General features: G+C 40.7%; 2 protein-coding genes across 3 annotated transcripts in view; one reads left to right on the top strand and one right to left on the bottom strand.

Annotated features, from left to right (window-relative positions):
• TMTC4 (transmembrane O-mannosyltransferase targeting cadherins 4) overlaps positions 1–16,165 on the top strand; it is a 114,337-nt gene extending 98,172 nt beyond the window's left edge. For both annotated transcript variants that reach the window (XM_077297077.1, XM_077297078.1), the window contains 4 exons: positions 6,606–6,720; positions 10,767–10,879; positions 11,323–11,392; positions 13,241–16,165. In XM_077297077.1, coding sequence (XP_077153192.1) covers positions 6,606–6,720; positions 10,767–10,879; positions 11,323–11,392; positions 13,241–13,392 — 450 coding nt within the window. In that variant the 3' untranslated portion in view covers positions 13,393–16,165. The remainder of the gene's footprint in view (positions 1–6,605; positions 6,721–10,766; positions 10,880–11,322; positions 11,393–13,240) is intronic.
• The window catches only part of LOC143816558 (uncharacterized), an 82,678-nt gene that overhangs the window by 14,901 nt on the left and 45,284 nt on the right, over positions 1–22,493 (bottom strand). The gene's annotated exons all lie outside the window — the stretch shown is intronic.

The raw sequence follows: 22,493 nt of genomic DNA, 5'->3' as shown, positions 1-22,493 counted from the left end.
TGGCTGGTATAGATTGCGGATGCTATGTTACATTTGAAGAGCCCCTGACATACCAAAACAGCAGAAACCCCCACAAGTGACCTCATTTTGGAAACTACGCCTCTCGTGGAATTCATCCAGGGGTGTACTCAGCATTTCTATCTTTCAGGTGATTCACATAATTATATAACATTAGGCTGAGTAAATAGAAAATTAACATTTTTCCACTGAAATGTTGCTTTGGCGCCAAGTTTATAATTTTCAAAAGGGATAAAAGGAGAAAATGAATGGCACAATTTGTTATGCAATTTCTCCGGAGTATGCCACTACTTTTGAGGCACAGTGCAAAACTCAGAAGTGAAGAAGCGCCATGTTGGAGTTCATATTTAGCTGGAATTTGAGTGATATGTCACATTGTCAGAGCCCATGAAGTGCCAGAACAGCAGAAACCCTTCATAAGTGATCACATTTTTTCAAACTACACCACGCACCACATGTGCCTCACAGAATTTTATACCTTTGGGCGGTAAAGAAAGCACAATTAAATTTTTACCACTAAAGTGTTGTTTTAGCCCCAAGTTTTTAATTTATATAACGCCAAATAGGAGAAACTGGACAACAAATTGTGAGGTCCATTTTTTCCTAAGTGCACCAATACCCTACATGTACTCGGGATATACTATTCAGGCACAGTGGAAAGCTCAGAAAGGAAGGAGCGCCATAATGTAGTGCAGATTTAGCTATGGTTTGCGGATGCTATGACCCACTGGAAGAAGTCCTGGGGTACCATAATTGCAGAACCCTGCCTGCCGTATATAAAATCACTGCGGACTGGAGTACATTTGCGACAAATTTTGTGACTTTTTTTTTTAAAAAAAAATTCCAAATGATGAATCAAGAGAAAACATCTGGAAACCCTAAAAAATACCCGCAATGGTAAATTGCAAAAAAAAAACAGGTGAGCACATATAAAATAGAATAGACTTAAGTTGGAAATGAAAAGATGAATTTGATGCAAACAAAAAAAAGGGTGCAAAACACTAAGAACTCAACAAAGTAAAAGACGCAAAGGCAATAATGAATCTGGCCCTTTGTCTCAAATTGGATCAGTTTAAAAAAAAAAAAAAAAAAGGACTCGTGTCTGATCCTAAGACTCAAAGCATGTCCTATTGTCATGCATTAAAATCAGTGTAAATTTGTTAAACACAGCTGAGTAACTGAATATCTAGGCGCAGGTTCATGAAACTGTCTAAAAAGAAAAATTGTTATGCAGCTTTCTCTTCGTATTCAATCAAGACAGGTTTGACTTTAGACAGTTTAATAAATCTAACCAAAAGAAAAAGTAGAACGGCACTAGATACGGCTACAACCGATGCAACATAGGGATAAAGTGTAGCGGCAAGGTACTCCTCTGACTTCTAAACGGTGGTGATTGGCACTTCTATTGTGGTGCTCAACGACAAACAGCAATGCATATTCAGAAAACGTCAAAGAAACAGAAGACATGGCACTCACCAGATCGTGCTGTTAAAAGTCCTTTAATTGCCCCATCTTGCGGGCTGAGGACATTTCGACAAGGGCGGCAGGTACATTAGTAGTTGAAGGGAAACAAAACAGGACGACGGCCGTTTCGCACCGACTGCGCTTCAACGGGTCTAGCACCTGGACCCGTTAAAGCGCAGTCAGCGCGAAACGGCCCTCGTCCTGTTTTGTTTCCCTGCACCTACCAATGTACCTGCCACCCTTGTCGAAATGTCCTCAGCCCGCAAGACGGGGTAATTAAAGGACTTTTAACAGCACGATCTGGTGAGTGCCACGTCTTCTGTTTCCTTGACTTTTTCTGAGTTTAATGAATCTGCCTCATACTTTTTACTTCATCCGTTGCGTGTATGTATATATATATATATATATATATATATATATATATATATATATATATATATATATATATATATAATAGTGCCTACAAGTAGTATTCAACCCCCTGCAGATTTAGCAGGTTTACTTGGAATTAACTTGGCATTGTGACATTTGGACTGTAGATCAGCCTGGAAGTGTGAAATGCACTGCAGCAAAAAAGAATGTTATTTCTTTGTTTATTTTTTTTTTAAATTGGGAAAAGTTTTTTCAGAGGGTCATTTATTATTCAACCCCTCGACCCACCAGAATTCTGTTTGGTTCCCCTAAAGTATTAAGAAGTAGTTCAGGCACAAAGAACAATGAGCTTCACATGTTTGGATTAATTATCTCTTTTTCCAGCCTTTTCTGACTATTTAAGACCCTCCCCAAACTTGTGAACAGCACTCAAACATGGTCAACATGGGAAAGACAAAGAAGCATTCCAAGGCCATCAGAGACAAGATCGTGGAGGGTCACAAGGCTGGCAAGGGGTACAAAACCCTTTCCAAGGAGTTGGGCCTACCTGTCTCCACTGTTGGGAGCATCATCCGGAAGTGGAAGGCTTATGGAACTACTGTTAGCCTTCCACGGCCTGGACAGCCTTTGAAAGTTTCCTCCCGTGCCGAGGCCAGGCTTGTCCGAAGAGTCAAGGCTAACCCAAGGACAACAAGGAAGGAGCTCCGGGAAGATCTCATGGCAGTGGGGACATTGGTTTCAGTCAATACCATAAGTAACGTACTCCACCGCAATGGTCTCCATTCCAGACGAGCCCGTAAGGTACCTTTACTTTCAAAGCGTCATGTCAAGGCTCGTCTACAGTTTGCTCATGATCACTTGGAGGACTCTGAGACTGACTGGTTTAAGGTTCTCTGGTCTGATGAGACCAAGATCGAGATCTTTGGTGCCAACCACACACGTGACGTTTGGAGACTGGATGGCACTGCATACGACCCCAAGAATACCATCCCTACAGTCAAGCGTGGTGGCAGCATCATGCTGTGGGGCTGTTTCTCAGCCAACAGGCCTGGCCATCTGGTCCGCATCCATGGGAAGATGGATAGCACGGCCTACCTGGAGATTTTGGCCAAGAACCTCCGCTCCTCCATCAAGGATCTTAAGATGGGTCCTCATTTCATCTTCCAACAAGACAACGACCCAAAGCACACAGCCAAGAAAACCAAGGCCTGGTTCAAGAGGCAAAAAATCAAGGTGTTGCAGTGGCCTAGTCAGTCTCCTGACCTTAACCCAATTGAAAACTTGTGGAAGGAGCTCAAGATTAAAGTCCAAATGAGACACCCAAAGAACCTAGATAACTTGGAGAAGATCTGCATGGAGGAGTGGGCCAAGATAACTCCAGAGACCTGTGCCGGCCTGATCAGGTCTTATAAAAGACGATTATTAGCTGTAATTGCAAACAAAGGTTATTCCACAAAATATTAAACCTAGGGGTTGAATAATAATTGACCCACACTTTTATGTTTAAAATTTATAAAAATTTAACTGAGCAACAAAACTTTTTGGTTTGTAAGATTTATGCATCTGTTAATAAATCCTGCTCTTGTTTGAAGTTTGAAGGCTCTAACTTATTTGCATCTTATTAAACCTGCTAAATCTGCAGGGGGTTGAATACTACTTGTAGGCACTGTGTGTGTGTGTGTGTGTGTGTGTGTGTGTGTGTGTGTGTGTGTGTATATATATATATATATATATATATATATATATATATATATATATATATATATATATATATATATAATATTTATATTCCATTGTTGAGAGTTAATGTATTATAAACAGTTTAGTCTATTCAATGCAGTTTTTAAAAACTGATAAACAAAAAGCAACTGCACTATGGCTGACCCACTAGAAAAAAAGCGGTCCGTTTTACACGAGTGTGATCGTAGGCACAGATGTGTGAATGTAGCCTTATGGAGATTGTTGAAAAGGGCTTGTCTGGCATCTGTGCGATTTGATCTAGCCCAGAACTCCATAGACACCTTATCCCTAGTTATCTGTATTGTATATATGCAGTGATCCACAACTTCCTTCTCTATTGTTAGTGGAAGATTAACACTGTGTTCTTGCTACTGATAAACCATATTTCTATTACCTAGAATTCATTTCATGCATCATTACATCGCTTGTGGTTTAATCTATTTACAATCCTACTTGGTTGGGTATTTCTAAGTACAGTATTATTTCAAATTCGCATTACTTTATAAAGAAAAGAAGTTAGTCGGAACAGGAAGTTTAGATTGAAAGGTTTAATTCTCCTGATTAGGACTTGCCTGTAGTTAATTTTTTATTGAGGGTGACTGAACACTTGATACCCCATCCAAAGTTCATTATGAAGTGCAAAAGTTTATAAATTAATCGCATTAATTCCAGTAGTTGCAAAAGTTCTGCTACAACAGCAGGAATAATGGAACAAAGAGCAAAACTTTACTGCTTTTCAGTTTTACATTTCCAGCTCCGTTACAACTCATGTTAACCATTTATGGCTACGTGAAAGAAAACATAACACCAAGGTGTTAGAAACCTCTCTTGAAATTCTACTTCTGACACCCCTACATATTGGAACAATGTACAGTGGCTTGCAGTAGTATTCACACCCTTGACATTTTTTAGTGTTTTATCTCACAACCTGGATTTTCACAGTTTTTCTTTTTTTTGAGGGTTTGCCTCAGTTTATGTAAAGAACATGACTACAACTGTAACCATTTGCTTTTCATTTTATTGTGAAGCAAACAACAAATAGGACAAAATACCGGTAACTGAAAACTTCAGTGTGCATAACTATTCCTCCCCCTAAAGTCTGTATTTTGTATAGCCTCCTTTTGCAGCAATTACAGCTGTAAGTCGCTTTGGATAAGTCTCTATTAGCTTTCCACATCTTGCCACTGGAATTTTTACCCATTCCACAAGGCAAAACTACTCCAGCCTGTTCACGTTAGGTGGTTTCCTCTGATGAACAGCCATCTTCAAGTCTGACCACAGATTCTAAATTGGATAAAGGTCTGGGCTTTGACTAGGCCACTCATTTACATATTTCCCCTTAAACCACTCAAGTGTTGCTTTAGTAGTATTCTTTGAGTCATTGCCTTGTCAGAAGGTGAACATCTGTCACAATATCAAAACACTGACAGACTGAAACAGATTTTGCTCAGTAATTTCCCTGTATTTCACAACATTCACCTTCCACTCAACTCAAACCATTTTCCCTGTCCCTGCTGCCCAAAACCATCCTACAGCATGATGCTCTCACCACCATGTTTTACTGTGGAGGTGGTGTTCTTGGGGTGATGTGCTGTGTTGGTTTGGCGCCAGACATAGGGTTTACCTTGCTGGCAAAAAAGTTCAATTTTGATTTCATCTGACCACCGCATCTTTCTCCATACATTTGGGGAGTCACCCATATACCTTTTGTCAAAATCAAAATGAGCCTTACAATTTTTGTGGTAAGTAAAAACTTTTTTTTCTGCCCACTCTTCCATAAAGGCCACCTCTATTGAGTGTATGGCTTATTCTGGTCATATGGACAGATATTCCAGTTTCTGCTTGGGAACTTTGCAGCTCCTTCAGGGTTACTTTTTGTGTCTGTGATACCTCTGTGATTAATGCCCTCCTTTTCCGGGCTGAGAGTTTTGGAGAGTGGCCCTCTCTTGGCAGGTTTGTTGTGGTACCATGTTATTTCCATTTGATGATAATGGATTTGATTTGGTGCTCTGGGTATCATCAGAGATTAGAATTTTTTATTACCCAACTCTGACTTTTACTTTTCAACAACTTTGTCCCTGACTTGTTTAGAGATCTGTTTGGTCTTTGTGGTGTTGTTTAGTTAGCAGTGCCTCTTGTTTAATGGTGTTGCAGCTTCTATGGCCTTTCAGAAAATGTGTGTATATACTGACAGACTATGTGACACTAAGATTGCACACAGGTGGGCTACCTTTCAATAAGCATGTGACTTATGAAGGAAATTGCTTGCACCAGAATTTTTTAGGGCCTTCATAGCAAAATGGGTGAATACATATGCACATGCAGATTTTTAGTAGTTTAATCCCATAAATGTAATTTATGCCTATATTTTTCTCACTTCACTTCACCAACTTAGACTATTTAGTGCTGATGCATTACACACAAATCGGATTACAAAAATATTTAAACACAGGTTGTAATGTAACAAAATAGGTAAAAAGCCATGGGGGTGAATACTTTCACAAGCCACTGTAGGTTGTACATTGGGGCTACAATATCAGGTTAATAGCTATATGTTCAAGTAAGACTAAAATTGAGAAAAAAAGGTCACCAGGTCAAAAATGCATAAGCTCTTTAAAATAACGTTCGGTGTTCAGTAGACCACTATTTCTGGTTCTCAAAGCGAACGGGACAGCACAAATTTTAAAGGCGGACAAAAAAAATTGCGTTTAAAGTTTATTTAAAAATTGTGTTTTCTAGGAGTATATTGATGGACTCTATATCCGCATCGGATTCGGAGCACCTAAATTCGCTAAAGCAATCAGAACAGTTCTTACGAGGATGCACGTTCTTAGTAAATAAAATGTCTCCTCACAGGAAAACAACTTAGTTTGGTCTTTATAGACTCCAATATAATGGCTACGCAGACATACCGAATATTAACATGGGCACAGAAAAGTTTTTCTGTGCTGTTAGGTTTTCAAGATTCTGGGTGTATAAAATATTCTACTTTTTTTCCTTTTTGATTTCAGTATGCAGATTTAAACAGACATATGGATGCACTCAATGCCTGGAGAAATGCCACATTTTTGAAGCCACAGCACAGTTTAGCTTGGAATAACATGATCATACTGCTTGATAATACAGGTATGCAATTCCATTAGTCCAGATTTTACCTGAGTTAAGGCCCCGTCTCACTTAGCGACGCTAAAGCGATCCCGACAACGATACGACCTGTCAGGGATCGTTGCTGCGTCGCTATGTGGTCGCTGGTGAGATGTCAAACAGTGAGATCTTCCCAACGATCGCTGCTGCGATCTCACTGTTTGACATCTCACCAGCGACCTGTAGCGACCTGTACAACGATGTCACATGGGAGCTATTATGACGATTCAGTGTCTGAGTCGTCAACGAGGTCGTTGTTAAGGTGTCAAACACAGCGATGTGTGCTACCCAGCGGGACCTCAACGATCAAAAAAAGGTCCAGGCCATTCCGACACGACCAGCGATCTCACAGCAGGGGCCTGGTCGCTGCTACGTGTCACACATAGCGAGATCGCTACTGAGGTCGCTGTTGCGTCACAAAACTTGTGACTCAGCAGCGATCTCGCTAGCGATCTCGCTTAGTGAGACGGGGGCTTAATAGAATGCTAGAAAGCTTATAAGTATTTCTATAATGCATCAGTTGATCTTGCATAGTGGTTTACCTTACATTGTGGACTTGATTTAATCTCTTATTTAGTTCTCACCTTATGATATTGTTGAGTGCTTGAGTTCCTTAGTCATTAGTGAAAACCTGGTAAGTATCCACAACTTCCGGTGCAGATCCTAGGGCCATGTCTTATCATTATTTTACTTTGTGCAAGAATATTTGGAGGGAAACAGTCAGCTGATTCATGCTGCTGAAATCACAGCTCGAAGTTTGGCTAAAATAGTTAGAAGATCTGTCCGGGGACCGTAGGGCTTGGATCTTGCTATGTAAACTTATTAAAGGGACTCTGTCAGCACATTATGACTGCTCACACTAAGGCCATGTGCACATGCTGCGGATTCCATTGCGGAATTTTCCGCAGCGGTTTTGATAAATCCACAGTGCAAAACCGCTGCGGTTTTTCCTGCAGTTTTATTGCGGTTTTTATTGCGGATTCCGCTGCGGGTTTTCACCTGCAGTTTGTTATTGGAGCAGGTGTAAAACCGCTGCGGATTCCGCACAAAGAATTGACATGCTGCGGAAAATAAACCGCTGCGTTTCCGCGCGGTTTTTTTCGCAGCATGTGCACTGCAGATTGCATTTCCCATAGGTTTACATGGTACTGTAAATGCATGGGAAACCGCTGCGGATCTGCAGCTGCGGAAACGCTGCGGTTCCGCAGCAAAATCCGCAGCGTGTGCACATACCCTTAGCCCCACCAGTCGGTGCTTCACGGCAGGGCCAATTATACAGCTTCCCACCTGCTAGTTTTCCCTCAATCTCCACCTCACTCTTTTTTTTTTTTTTTTTGGATTGACAGCTCTGGCTTCATAGGGCCAGAGAAGGGAGAAGATAGATGGAAACCAAGCAGAAGGGAAGATGTAGGTAAATGATTGGCCCACCAGCTCCTGTACTTTAAAGATCTTTGGTGAACTCAGTGATTTTTTTTTTCTCACGGTGCTGAGGTTACCGCAGTTCAGCCCGGCTGGGAACACAGCCTGAGTGACCAGCGGTAACCTTGATGAGGTCACCGCTAGTCACTGAGGCTGAGCTCGCAGCAGCTCATTCATCAGTGGTTCTTAGCTTAGACGGTCGCATCTTGGCACCATCCAGGTTCAAAACTATTAATCTTCAAGACATGTATTACGGCGTGGAACAGAACGTCAAGACAGGTGAGGGATATTGTTTTTTTATTTTATTACAGGAGACAAGGGATTCAATATAATGGGCTTAAGGTGAGTAAATCTGTGTTTATTTTTAAATAAAAATGGAAAAGTGTGTTTTGTTTTGATTTCAAATAAAATACTTTATACTTGCTGTGATTAGTAATTGAGAGGTGTCTTGTAGACGCTCAAATATGAACATCACTTGCCACTACAGGGCAAGTGGGAAGAGGCAGGCAAGGCGCCAGAATTGGCGCATTTAATAGATGTGCCTTTTCTGGGCTGCTGCGGGCTGCTATTTTAAGGTTGGCAGGGAGGTTAATATCCATGGGCCCCGTACCAGCCTGAGAATACCAGCACCCAGCTGTCTACTTTAGCAAGGCTGCTTGTTAAAAGTGGGGGGATGCCACTGTTTTTATTATTATTATTATTATTATTATTATTATATTAAATAATTTAAAAATACAGCTTGGGGACCCTTCTATTCTTGATAACCAGCCTTGCTAATGCTGACAGCTGAGGTTGCAGCCCCAAGCTGTGAGTTTTGCCAGGCTGGTTATCAAAAATACAGGGGAACTCATGTCGTTTTTTTTTATTTATTTATAGCACAGGCATCGGGTGATGAATACTCCCATCAGCCGCCGCCTGCTATCACTATCATTAGCGGCAACAATTGTTGGTTGATGGGATTAATAGTCCCATCAGCTGCTGTATGCTGTCTCTGTTGTCAGTTGAATATAACTGTTCTCATTCTCCCCTGATTGCGCTGATCGTCGGCAGAGCAGGGGAGAATGATGAGAGCAGTCTTCCGCATTTGGCGCCGGGAAACAGCGCTAACTGTACCACTGCTTGTCAGGTGCCAGTGCGTGTCACACGGATGACATCTGTGTGTCTTCCATGTGCACAGGTGAGTGACATTTTGCAACCCGTGCTGCTGTTAAAAAACAGACATAGCTTATTTTGCCCACAGATACACGGTCGATGGAGACACGGACACTTGCACAGATCCATTCACTTGAATGGGTCTACGTGTGTGTTTCCGGTACATGTGAAAACTGTTACTACCCAGTTCACACTGACGTCTGAAAGAGGCCTAAAAGCTGAGTGCAGTGTTCAGCATTGGTTATTTCACAACAGTTCAATTAAGAATCTGCGTAGTGTTTATTAATTTAATTTACTGATTGCTGTGAGGCAAATAGACCCTAAATAAAGATTCTGTGATGCTAAAATATAACTTTTATTTTCAAAGTTAATAAATTATGCTATTTAAAATCACAGTGTCTGTATTGGCTTATTAGATAGTTGTCCTAGCTGCTATTTATTTATTTTTTATAGCCTTTTTTAGAATCGTGATCTTTGTGATATTCAAGGGGAGGCAGTTTGCTTTTAAAATATAACGTCAGTCACTATTGGTACTCGCGTACAAAATAGTGGTCTGTGGTCACACTATGCCAAGAGTTATTGAATAGAACAATATGAAGGTAGTGTCCCAGGATTTACAGACATGATATCCCCATGAATGAAGACAACGAGATTAGCCATATATTAACATGGGAATCATTCCAATAATTCAAAATCAGTGGCAGCCTGGTTAGTTTTATAACAGGTAGTGGATAAAAACCAATTATTAGAATCTTTATTGAGAGGGGAAGAATCTAATCGTATCACAATTCTAATAAGGCTATAAAAAGAAAATGAATAGCAGCTAGGACAACTGTCCAATGACCAATACAGACACTGTGATTTTAAATAGCACAATTTATTAATTTTGAAAATAAGTTATATTCTTTAGTTAGGGTCTATTTGCCTCACGGCAATCTGTAACTTACAGTGTTCAGCATTGTAGCCCAGGTGGAGCTTGCCACTGTCACTTTATTCTAATGGGGATAAAGGTTCCGATTCCAGTAGTGATGAGCGAGCGTTCTCTGATAGGTTGGTAAGCGAGCACACTCGTGTGCTAATAGCGTATCTTTAGTGTGCTTGAATACTGTGTTCAAGTTGCCGTGGCTGCATGTCTCGGTGCTGTCGGACAGCCGCAACACATGCAGGGATTGCCTGTTCGCTAAGGCAAAGACACTCTTAGCACACGAGCGTGCTCGGATAACACCTTATCAGAGCACGCTCGCTCATCAGTAGTTTCTACCGATCAGTACAGGTACCAACACATAGATGATGACTTGTAACTGGATAATCCCTTTAATAACTAATTGTATTAACATAGAATTTAATTTTGCACATTTCCTGAACACAGAATATATGTATTTCCAAATATTTACCACTTGTTGTATGTTGTGTTGAAATCTGTTTTGCCAGTTATTTTTCTTTTCTCCTATGATTAGGCAATCTAGCTCAAGCAGAAGCTATAGGAAGAGAAGCCTTAAAACTATTACCACATGATCATTCAATTACATTTTCACTAGCCAATGTGCTTGGAAAGGCGCAAAAATACAAGGTTGGTCTGTGATCATATGCCTTAATTTTTAATGCACTCTACAGGCATAACTTTACTACTGGCTCCTGTAGTCCTTTAGTACATTTAGTCGATAAGGTGTGTTTTACGTGTTCTTTTATGTGGTCAGTCCGAAGTCTTTACAGTAGACTTCATACCATAATATCGCTTGTCTGACATTTTGGCCACATGAGGGCAGTGTTCTTTTGTTGTCGGTTCCATTGCTAGTAAGAACTGAGTAGTAAATGCAGATAATCACATAAATGCTTGTTCAGCATAGTGCACTTTGTGTTGGGATGAGAGTTTGATAACATTATATTGGTTCTGATAAATAAAGCAGATATAAATTATAAAAGTGAAAGCATATTCAGACTCTCCTTTATGAATAATGCACGTATATATATATATTTTTCTAACTGTACAGGCTTTGTATTGTTTTGTTCTAGGAGTCTGAAGGTTTGTTCCTCAGAGCCATTGAAGCTAACCCCTCGTCTGCGAGTTATCACGGCAATTTGGGTAAGAGCTTTTTCCGTGTCCGTCATTTACATTTTAAATCGGAATAAACTGTCACACTGTCGACACATATACTGCGAGATATTTTTCCTATTGATGGAGTGGAAAATTAATTATCAAACAATGTCAAGAATGAAACGTCAAAAGGCATATGTTTAACAGTCCATTCTCACTGTGTAGTAATTGAAAAGGGTAAAATCAATTTCAATCAAAAATCTGTCGGCACAAAAGGCCCACCTATCGGAGAGAAGCCATTCCATTATGAGGAGATGACTGTTAGCACTGTAAAGGCCTCCTTGTGCAGACTCTTTGTTTAGGAGCCGCATGAATAGAATTAAAAAATGGAAAGAGCCCCTCTGAGGCCTGCTCTTTCTTATAGCACAATCCTGTCAAAGTTTTCAGGGCACGCTGAGTTGAAAGGCAGCAGCATTGTGGAGCAAGTGGACATGGCTAAACACAGATGCTCCTTAGGTCAATCATGAGATTTTTTTTTGGAGCCGTTGATGAGATGATTAGCTCCACTTATTACATATTTCCTGTATTATTAGGTGGCAGATTATACAGAAGCCCTATATTGCTAAAAGGGCACTGAGTCATATTCCATATTATTCCTCCACTTATGAGAACTTTCTATTGTTAGACATTTTACTGTCATAGTTTAGTTTATTTCTTCGTTAATTATTAACATTTCCCTTAGAAGTTCTGATAACATAGAACATCCAGCAATGAACTGTCCAGATTAGGGAGAGGCTAAAGGTCAATATATCCCGATAAGTATCAGATTTCTTAGAGAAGCCAGTGACGAGGCCGCTCCTTTTTGTATCAGGGCGTATTTATTTCTGAGACTTCATATACTTACTATGTGTATAGAGCGATTATATGCTGTGCACCTATCCAGGTAGAATGAGATCAGGTCTCTTGAGGCTTAGACTGTACAGACAGGAGGAGAGGAGCGGACTACAGATCAGCCGTGCAGCTGTGTTTGAATAGCACTCTTAATTGAAGCCATCGAGCTCAGCAGTCTATGTAGTACATCTCATTAGGCTACATACACACTGCGCTTCTCAGCATTCATCATAGCTTCACTTCCACATTGTAGCGGGGAGTTTGACGAACACGGATCGTGCTACAAAAGTAAAATGAGGCCATATGTATTCTGTCAGGAAACCACACAAATAAAAACCTTATTCGCACGTACCATTTTTCCACTCAATTTTTGGGGGAGCAAAAAAGCAAACTGAAATGTTTTATGCATATAATTTTTCCAATTTCAGACCTGCGATGTATTTTTATTTTCATAAGCAAAATGTCAATTCTTTCAGGATTTTACAAAAAATTTTTTTTTTGCCTTCTGAGATCAAAGAAGCTGAGCAGCAGAAAAATAAAAAAAATGCACAAAAACAGGATCCATCTTAATGTGTAGTTGCTACTTTTTTTGTGTGAAGACTGTTGGCATTTTCATTTTTCCTATGTGTGAAGATACCCTTAGACAGGGTTCACACGGGCTTTGACGGGTGCACATTATTTTCACATTTCCGTTTTTGTTTTTATTCCCAGTTTGCCTTTTTTATTATTATTATTCTTAGAACATTTGAAAATACAATACCTTAAATATGTTATGGCAACAAAATTAAACGAATGGCTCACATAATGTCAACTGCGCATTTTAATCCCATCATTTTTAAAATCTGTTTCTAAGAACAAATTATGGCTCGGCCGTTTCCGTCACTGCTGTAGTCCTTGAATGGGGCAGCAGAGCACATACTTGATTACTGCTGCAGTCATTCAAGGAGGAAGTGTGCCATTTGATCAGAGTTTTGTATTTACTATTATAATCTGTATATATTTCAGCCGTGCTTTACCATCGATGGGGGCGTCTTGATTTAGCCAAGAAATACTATGAAATGTCCATGAAGTTAGATCCGTCTGCCTCTGGGACTAAGGAGAACTACAATTTGCTGAAACGAAAGCTGGAGCAGCAGGCAAACAAGAGGCAAATGTAACCGGTCTCTAGAGCGCACCAGATCTCTACACAAATTGGATGTACATCTCCTGCCGTTTTCTGCAGAAAAAAGTCCTTAAAAAATGTACAATAATGGAGATTTTCCAGATGTAGATAGGAACATTTGTAAGGTGACCCCACATTACTTTTCCTATTTATTATTAAGGGGTCAGGATGAGCGCAGAGCCGTGAAGGTCTTGTCCTGATGAACCCTCCTGTATATTGTGCACCTCTTTATATCTTTTTACGTCAATGTTTTCCACCAGTCTGGACTGTTCGCTGCTACACTCTGGTAGATGTAGAACACAAATGAACAGATTTCTTATTGTATTATTTCTTTCTTTTGTATTATATGCTGCATGTATCATGTGGTTTTTCTTTTTTACCCAAGAACACATTTTTCAGGAGAATCTTTACCCAGCTTTAATTTGTGTGTTGCGAAGTCTATATATCCCATGCACCCAGCCTTACCTTGTGTAATGTGGAAGTTAATTATGTATTTATTTAGGTATGCAGCCACTTTGCACAGGTCAAGAATAAATGTGTGATGGCACTGGAAACATAAAAAACATTTCTTAAGAGCTATGCACATAAGCCAGGACACATGCAGTACTGTAAACCTTGCCTTGTTTCGGTTAAGTTTTCAGAGTTCTCATTAACTTTCAGGCTTTCTACATATTTTGGCCTCAATTATTCATCATCATTTCTATTTTTTTTTTTTTTGCACTAGCATATTTTGCCCCATATTCATAAAAATGGCGCACAAAGGGGTAGATTTATCAGAGCTGCCTAATTCTTAGTGCAAACTTAAAGGGACCTGTCATCAGTTTTCGCCGATATAAGTTACGGCCATCACCTTCCAGGGCTGATATTCATCATTCTATAATGCTGTATATCTGCCCCCAACCTGACCTGGAAGAGAAGATAAATAACTTTTATTATACTCATCTGCGGGGTGGTCTGGTCCAAGGGGTGTCCCTGGTCCTGTGTCGGCGCCTCCCATCTTCATGCGATGCCATCCTCATTCTTGCTTCATGTGGATGACTTATCCCTGCGTCATCCACACAGTCTCCTTTTTATCGTGCTCCTGCTCAGGCGTTATTCTCTGTCCTGTTGAGGGCAGAACAAAGTACTGCAGTGCGCAGGCGCTGGACCTCTCTGACCTTTCCTGGCACCTGCACACTGCAGTACTTTGCTCTGCCCACAACAGGGCAGATAATAACACCTGAGCAGGAGCGCGACACAAAGCAAGCAGGAGGGTGGCTTTGCATGATAATGGGTGGCGCCGGACCAGCATCAGCGACACCCCTCGGACCGGACCGCCTCGCAGGTGAGTATAATAAGTTATTTTTCTTCTTTTCCAGGTCGGGTTGGGGCAGATATACAGCATTATAGAATGCCATATATCAGCCCTGAAAGGTGATGGCCGTAAATTATATCGGCCAAAACTGATGACAGGTTTCCTTTTAAAATGCTCCAAAGGTTCATGCTGTTTGAAAATTAGACAGATTTGTAGTCTGTGAAGTCTAGTACTGTCTAGTCTAGTTATTTTCACCTGTTTGTTGGCTTACTTTGTGCCTGAAATGTGCACCACATTAGACCACACATCCTAGTTGGACAAGTCCTAAAAAGTGTCTAAATCGCACAAAAAATGGTGCAAGTCATACATGATAATGGTTTGTTTAGCTTTTTTTGCAAATAGTGCTAGTATTCTGGCATATTTTGTTTGATAAAAATACCAAACTGTTTGATGAATTTGCTGCAAATGCAAAGATAATTGCACAAATATTTTACTATGCTTTAAAACTATATTAGACTTTATACTCCACCTGTACAATTTTGTGACATTTCAAAAAGATGAATTAGCCCAAAAATATCTGGATAATGAAAACCAATCCCACAATATTGAGGAAACAAAACATGAGGACTGAAAAAAAAAACTAGCTTAAAAATGGAGCAAAATCTATAATTTGGTGCAAGCATAAAAATGCCTATAAACCAAACTATTTAGAATTGAGAGTCCTCAGTGGTTGATACCTTTTAATGGCTAACTGAAAAAGCCACTAAAAGGTATCAATCACTGAGGACTCTCAATTCTAAATATTTTTCTATCTACTGGCTAACACGGTACCAAGATATATATCTTTCCTGTATAAACCAAACTGTTACTCTAAAAGATGTTTGTTTTAGGCCATTGCTTAGCGCCACCCTACAGAATTGGTGATCCAGCTGGCTCTCCATACTCATGTAGTAGCCCCAGTCTATTACTGACTGTAGTAGAGAATGGTTGGCTGTGCATATTGATTCATACACAAGCACTGGTTATGTCCCAGACAGCAAACAATAGTGATAGGGAATTTAAATTGTCATCACTGTCTTCTTTGGCGCTCAGTGTCTGTATAGCGCTGCGGATCTTGTTGGGTTGATATGATTATTACTTGCTTATATAGCACCAAGTCCTTTTTAAAAGAGAGTAGCGGTTTGTCATGGTCTTCATAAAAAAATATATATATCTTTACTACAAAGCCAATTCCTTACCATATTTCGATACAAAAGCTAGTCATATTGTTTGTTCAGATGTTTTTACTTTATAACTGCACCATGAACCTTAACATTTTATGGATAGGAGGTTGCTCTGTACACACCTGTATGGGTGCATGTCAACATTGTGTGAACTTAGTCTAATGTCAAATCATATGTAACAATATGAAAATGACAAACCACAGTTACTATTTTCCATCTGTCGATGTACATTAAAAAAATAAAATATGGAATTATTTGAGCAGTTTATTTTTTGAGGAACTAATTCTGGGAACTACAAAACTGCTCCACCTATAATAGTTTACTAGGAATGTATTCTTATCAGCTCTGCACTTAAATACCTATTTCTCCATTTAATATAATGTTACGACAGCTCTAACCATATCACATTTCCTCTATTTATGACAGCTAACCATTAAAACAATTTTGGGTGTAGGGGGGAAATAACAGTAATTGTGCTGTTGTCCATGCTACCTTTTTTCCAGATCTAATTTGGCAACTTCTGAGTAACTAAAAGAATGCAATCATGTGAACGTAGAACTTCTAAATGTAAAACAGACCGGCATTTAAAAGGTCAAATGTGGTTACAGATACCCATCTAAACTGTTAATATGGGCACACAGTTTATAGACTGCTGAAAAAATTCCTACCTGTATGCCTCCTATCAGATCTCTTGTTGTTGAGAAATCATCTTTTATCACTTTGATAACTCTGCCTCCAGAGCTTATTTTAAATAAATGGGGAGTTACCAGTGTGAGACAAGTAACTACCATAGAACAGGAGAAATGAAATGTTTTCTTGCAAACACATTTTTTGCAGCTCTCTCAGTTCTTCTGTATTACAACAAAATGCACCCCTGTCTGACTGTGAGATGGAAGCTGAGAGGAGTCTGCAAATATGTCAGTTATAATTGCACACAGCTCTGCAGTGAGATAAGGAGAGTAGAGAGCGGCCATTACATATCACACTGGTAACACCCCCTTCATGTAAAATAAGCTGTGGAGGCAGAATTATCCTCCAGGTAGTGTCCTCCCCAGAGCCTGGAAGAGATAATTTACATAAAGTGATAAAAGATGATTTCTCATGCCCATAGTAATAATTTACATAGGTTAACTGGTGACAGATTCCCTTTAAACAACATGCAACAGTTTGTACAGTGGCTTGTGAAAGTATTCACCCCCTTGGCATCAGCACTAGTGATGAGCGAGAGTACTCGTTGCTCGGGGTTTCCTGAGCACGCTCGTGTGATCTCCGAGTATTTGTAACTGCTCGGAGATTGTTTTTGTTGATGCAGCTGCATGATTTACGGCTGCTAGCCAGCCTGAGTACATGTGGGGGTTGCCTGGTTGCTAGGGAATCCCCACATGTAATCAAGCTGTCTATCAGCTGTAAGTCATGCAGCTGAGGCAATGAAAAATAAACCTCCGAGCAGTTACAAATACTCGGAGACCACCCGAGCGTGCTTGGGAAATCCCGAGCAACGAGTATACTCGCTCATCACTAATCAGCACTAAATAGTCTAAGTATGTGAAGTGAGAAAAATATAGGTATAAATTAAATTAATTGGCATATGCATATGTATTCAACCCTTTTGCTTTGAAGCCCCTAAAAATGTCATGCTTAATGAAAGGAAGTCCACCTGTGTGCAAGCTAAGTGTCACATGGTCTGTCAGTATATACACACCTTTTCTGAAAAGCCACAGAGGCTGCAACACCATTAACCCCTTAATGACCGCAGTTAAGGGTACTTATTCCTCAGCGCCGCTTTTTAACAGCACTGAGAAATAGGTGTACAGTGCCCCTCAGCACTGCAAAATCTCCAAGGTCTCTGTTACCGGGGGTAGCTGAGATGCTGGAGAATGATTCGGGTCGGTTTTTACTGTCCCTGGTCTTGTGATCGCTGTTATGCACCAAATAAAGGTGATCGCAAAAAAAAAGTCCGTTTTTTCATTCTTTTCTCTCTCCTCTGATATGATCTAGCAAATCAAACCCTCCTTTGTCACCCCCTTAAGATAGGTAAAAAAACACACTTTTTATTTATTTATTTTTTTAATTCTTTGCAGTTAGGGTTGAGGTTAGGGTTGTGTTGTGGTTACGGTGGGGTTAAGGGTGTGTTGGGGTTGAAGTTAGAGTTGGGGGGTTTCCACTGTTTAGGTACATCAGGAAGTCTCCAAATACGACATGGTGCCCACCTTTGATTCCAGCTAATTTTGCGTTCAAAAAGTAAAACGGTGCTCCCTCCCTTCTGCCATGCACCCAAACAGTGGCTTTCCCCCATGTACGGGATATCTGCGTACTCGGGAGAAATTGCACAACAAATTTTGTGGTCCATTTTCTCCTGATACCCTTGAGAAAATAAAGTTTGGGTCTAAAGTAAATTTTTTGTGAAGAAAGTAAAATTTTAATTTTTTTTCCTTCCACATTGCTTTAGTTCTCGTGAAGCACTTGAAGGGTTAATAAAACTTCTTGAATGTGATTTTGCACACCTTGAGGGGTGCAGTTTTTTAGAATTGTCACTTTTTGGTATTTTCTGTCATATTGACCCCCCAAAAGTCACTTAAAATTTGAGGTGGTCCCTAAAAAATAAAGGTTTTGCCAACTTAATTGGAAATCGTTGGTCAACTTTTAACCCATATAACGTCCTCACAAAAAAAATTGTTTCCAAAATTGTGCTGATGTCGAGTTGACATGTGGGAAATGTTAATTTTTGTGCCCGTGTCACACAAAATAGTTAATAAATAAGTTTGAAAATTGCAAAATGTTCAACATTTTTGCCAAATTTCCATTTTTTTCCCCATAAATAAATGCAAGTCATATCGAAGAAATGTTACAACTATCATGAAGTACAATATGTCGCGAAAAAACAATCTCTGAATCAGTGGAATTCGTTAAAGCGTTCCAGAGCTATAACCTCAAAGTGACAGTGGTGGTCAGCATTGTAAAAATTGGCTTGGTCACTAAGGGGTAAACAAGAGGCACCGCTATCCAAACACCATGAAGACCAGCAAGTCAGGGACAAAGTTGTTGAAAAGTTGAAGTCGTTTGGGTTCTAAAAAAAAAAAAAAAAATCCTCAGCCTAGGCAACAAGAGCATTTATCAGAGAGACAGCACAGAGACCAAAGGTAACTGAAGGAGCTGCAGCGATCCCAGAGACTGGAGTATCTGTCGCTATGGCCACAATAAGCTGTACACTCCATAGAGATGGCCTTAATGAAAGAGTTGGCAGTAAAAAGCCTTTATATTTATACACAAAAAAAAATGTAAAGCTCATTTTGAGTTTGCCAAAAGAAATGTTGGGGACTCCTCAAAAGTATGGAGGAAGGTGCTATGGTCAGATGAGACCAAACTTGAATGTTCTGGCCACCAAGGTAAACGCTATGTCTGGCGCCAAACCAGCACAACTCATCACCCCAAGAACACCATCCCCACAGTGAAACATTGTGGTGGCAGAATCTTGCCGTGGGGATGTTTTTCGGTAGCGGTGACAGAGAAAATGGTCAGCGTCGAGGGCAAGATGGATGGTGTGATATACAGGGATGTTCTTGAGAAAAACCATATTTCAGTCTGTCAGTGATTTGAGACTGGGACAGGAGGTTCACCTTCCAACAAGACATTATTGACCCAAAGCACACTGCTAAAGCAACTCTCGAGTGGTTTAACCCCTTCACATCATGTGCTGTATATATAAGGTGCAAGTCAAAGCGAGTGTCTGTAGCGGGCTCACCCCCCATACCTGGCAGATGATTGCTGTGTATTACAGCCAGGATCTGCCGCTAACAATTGGGGGTGGAGCCGACAGCAGCATTTAACACATGACCAAGTGCCCACGTGTCATTATCTCCTCCCATCAGTGCGTCCGTGACGTGATTGCAGGTCACCGATGGGTTGTCATGACAGCTGGGGGTCAGCTGATGATCCATTGAAAGGAGACTGTAATTTCTGCTATATGAAGCTTGCAATCAGACTATTGCAACTTCAAGCCCCCTAAGGGGAGCTAACAAGAACAATAAAAAAAAATGTAAATATGAAAAAGGTAAACTAAAGATATTTAAAAAAAATGCACAAATGTGGTATCGCTGAGCTCAGAAAAGTCTGATCTATCAAAATATAAAAACAATCTGATTGGTACACACCGTAAACAGAAGAAATTAAGGAACGCCAAAACTACAGTATTTTTTGTGGAATTGTAAAAAAAAAACGTAACAAGCGATCAAAAAGTCACATCTATCCCAAAGTGGAACTAATACAAACTTTGTCTCGCCCCTCAAAAAATAAGCCATCATACAGCTCTTTCGGAAGAAAAATTCAAATTTTACGGGTCTCGGAAAATGGGGATACAACCCCAAAATTTTTTTTTTGCAAACCAGATTTTTTTTTTCACCACTAAAATATTAAAAAAATTGGACAAGATTGGTATCACCATAATCATATTGATGAAGAGAATCAGATCGCATGGTCATTTTTAGGAGAAAATGTACACAGTAAAACAATTCCCAAACAAACTCAGAATTTTGTTTATTGTTTTCACAAATTGACAGCACTTGAAATTTTTTCCACGCTTTCGAGTACACTATGTAGTAAAATGAATGGTGTCATTCAAAAGTGCAACTCGTCAATCAAAAAACAATCCCTGATGTGGACAGAAAAATAAAATTCATGGCTCTGGGAAGAAGGCGAGGAAAAAACAGAAACAAAAATGGGCCCTGTCGTGAAGGTGTTAAAGAGAAAATACGTAAATGTTTTGTAGAGGCCTAGACCAGTGGTCCCCAACCTTTTTTGCATCAGAGACTGGCTTCAAGCAAGTCTATTTTTCCATGGCCCGGCAGCAGGGTGGGAGTTGGAGTTTAGTTTAGTGCATACTTATCATTTAATTATAACATTTATAATGTATATAGCATGATGGCACTACACATATAATCCCCCATGTATAGCAAGATGGCCCCACACACATAATCTCCCCATGTATAGCAAGATGGTCCCACACATATAATCCCCAATGTATCGGAATGATACTCAAAATCAAAAGAGGAAAATCAAATTACAGGCTGGTCCAACTTCAGTGGAAATGCCTCAAGACAAGAAAATGATCTATTGTGTGTGGGGGGCCTCCATGTGCCTGTATGACCTCCCTACAACGCCTGGGCATGCTCCTGATGAGGCGGCGGATGTTCTCGAGGGATCTCCTCCCAGACCTGGACTAAAGCATCCGCCAACTCCTGGACAGTCTGTGGTGCAATGTTACGATGGTGCGAGACATGATGTCCCAGATGTGTTCAATCGGATTTAGGTCTGGGGAACGGGCGGGCCAGTCCATAGCTTCAATGCCTTCATCTTGCAGGAACTGCTGACACAATCCAGCCACATGAGGTCTGGCATTGTCCTGCATTAGGAGGCCAACTGCACCAGCATATGGTCTCACAAGGGGTCTGAGGATCTCATCTTGGTATCTAATGGCAGTCAGGCTACCTCTGGCGAGCACATGGAGGGCTGTGCGGCCCTCCAAAGAAATGCCACCCCACACCATTACTGACCCACTGCCAAACCGGTCACGCTGAAGGATGTTGCAGGCAGCAGATCACTCTCCACGGCACCTCCAGACTCTGTCACATCTGTCATATGTGCCCAGTGTGAACCTGCTTTCATCTGTGAAGAGCACAGGGCACCAGTGGCAAATTTGCCAATCCAGGTGTTCTGTGGCAAATGCTAAGCATCCTGCACGGTGTTAGGCTGTGAGCACAACCCCCATCTGTGGACATCGGGCACTCAGACCATCCTCATGGAGTTGGTTTCTAACCATTTGTGCAGACACGTGCACATTTGTGGCCTGCTAGAGGTCATTTTGCAGGTCTCTGACAGTGCTCCTCCTGTTCCTCCTTGCACAAAGGCTTAGGTAACAGTCCTGCTGCTGGGTTCTTGCCCTTCTACGGCCCCCTCCACATCTCCAGGTGTACTGGCTTGTCTCCAGGTAGCGCTTCCAGCCTCTGGACACTACGCTGACACACACAGCAAACCTTGCCACAGCTCGCAATGATGTGCCATCCTGGATGAGCTGCACTACCTGAGCCACTTGTGTGGGTTGCAGAGTCCGTCTCATGCCACCACGAGTGTGATAGCACAACCAACATTCAAAAGTGACCAAAATATCAGCCAGAAAGCATTGGTACTGAGATGTGGTTCCCACCTGTAGAACCACTCCTTTATTGAGTGTGTCTTGATAATTGCCAATAATTTCCATATGCTTTCTATCCCATTTGCACAACAGCATGTGAAATTTATTGTCAAACCGTGTTGCTTCCTGAGGGAGTTTGATTTCACAGAAGTTTGATTTACTTGGAGTTATATTCTGTTGTTTAAGTGTTCCCTTTATTTTTAAAGAGCAGTGTATATATCATATATACTCGAGTATAAGCCAACCCGAGTATAACCCAAGGCACCTAATTTTACCACGGAAAACTGGGTAAGCTTATTGACTCGAGTATAAACAGGGTATGTGTTGTCCCATCATTCCTATCCCGGTATGTGTGGTTCCCCCATCCTGTCCAGCTCTGTGTGGCTCCCCCA

Source organism: Ranitomeya variabilis, chromosome 3 (assembly GCF_051348905.1).
Source record: "Ranitomeya variabilis isolate aRanVar5 chromosome 3, aRanVar5.hap1, whole genome shotgun sequence".
Taxonomy (NCBI): domain Eukaryota; kingdom Metazoa; phylum Chordata; class Amphibia; order Anura; family Dendrobatidae; genus Ranitomeya; species Ranitomeya variabilis.
This window is presented reverse-complemented; position numbering and strand designations above follow the sequence as displayed.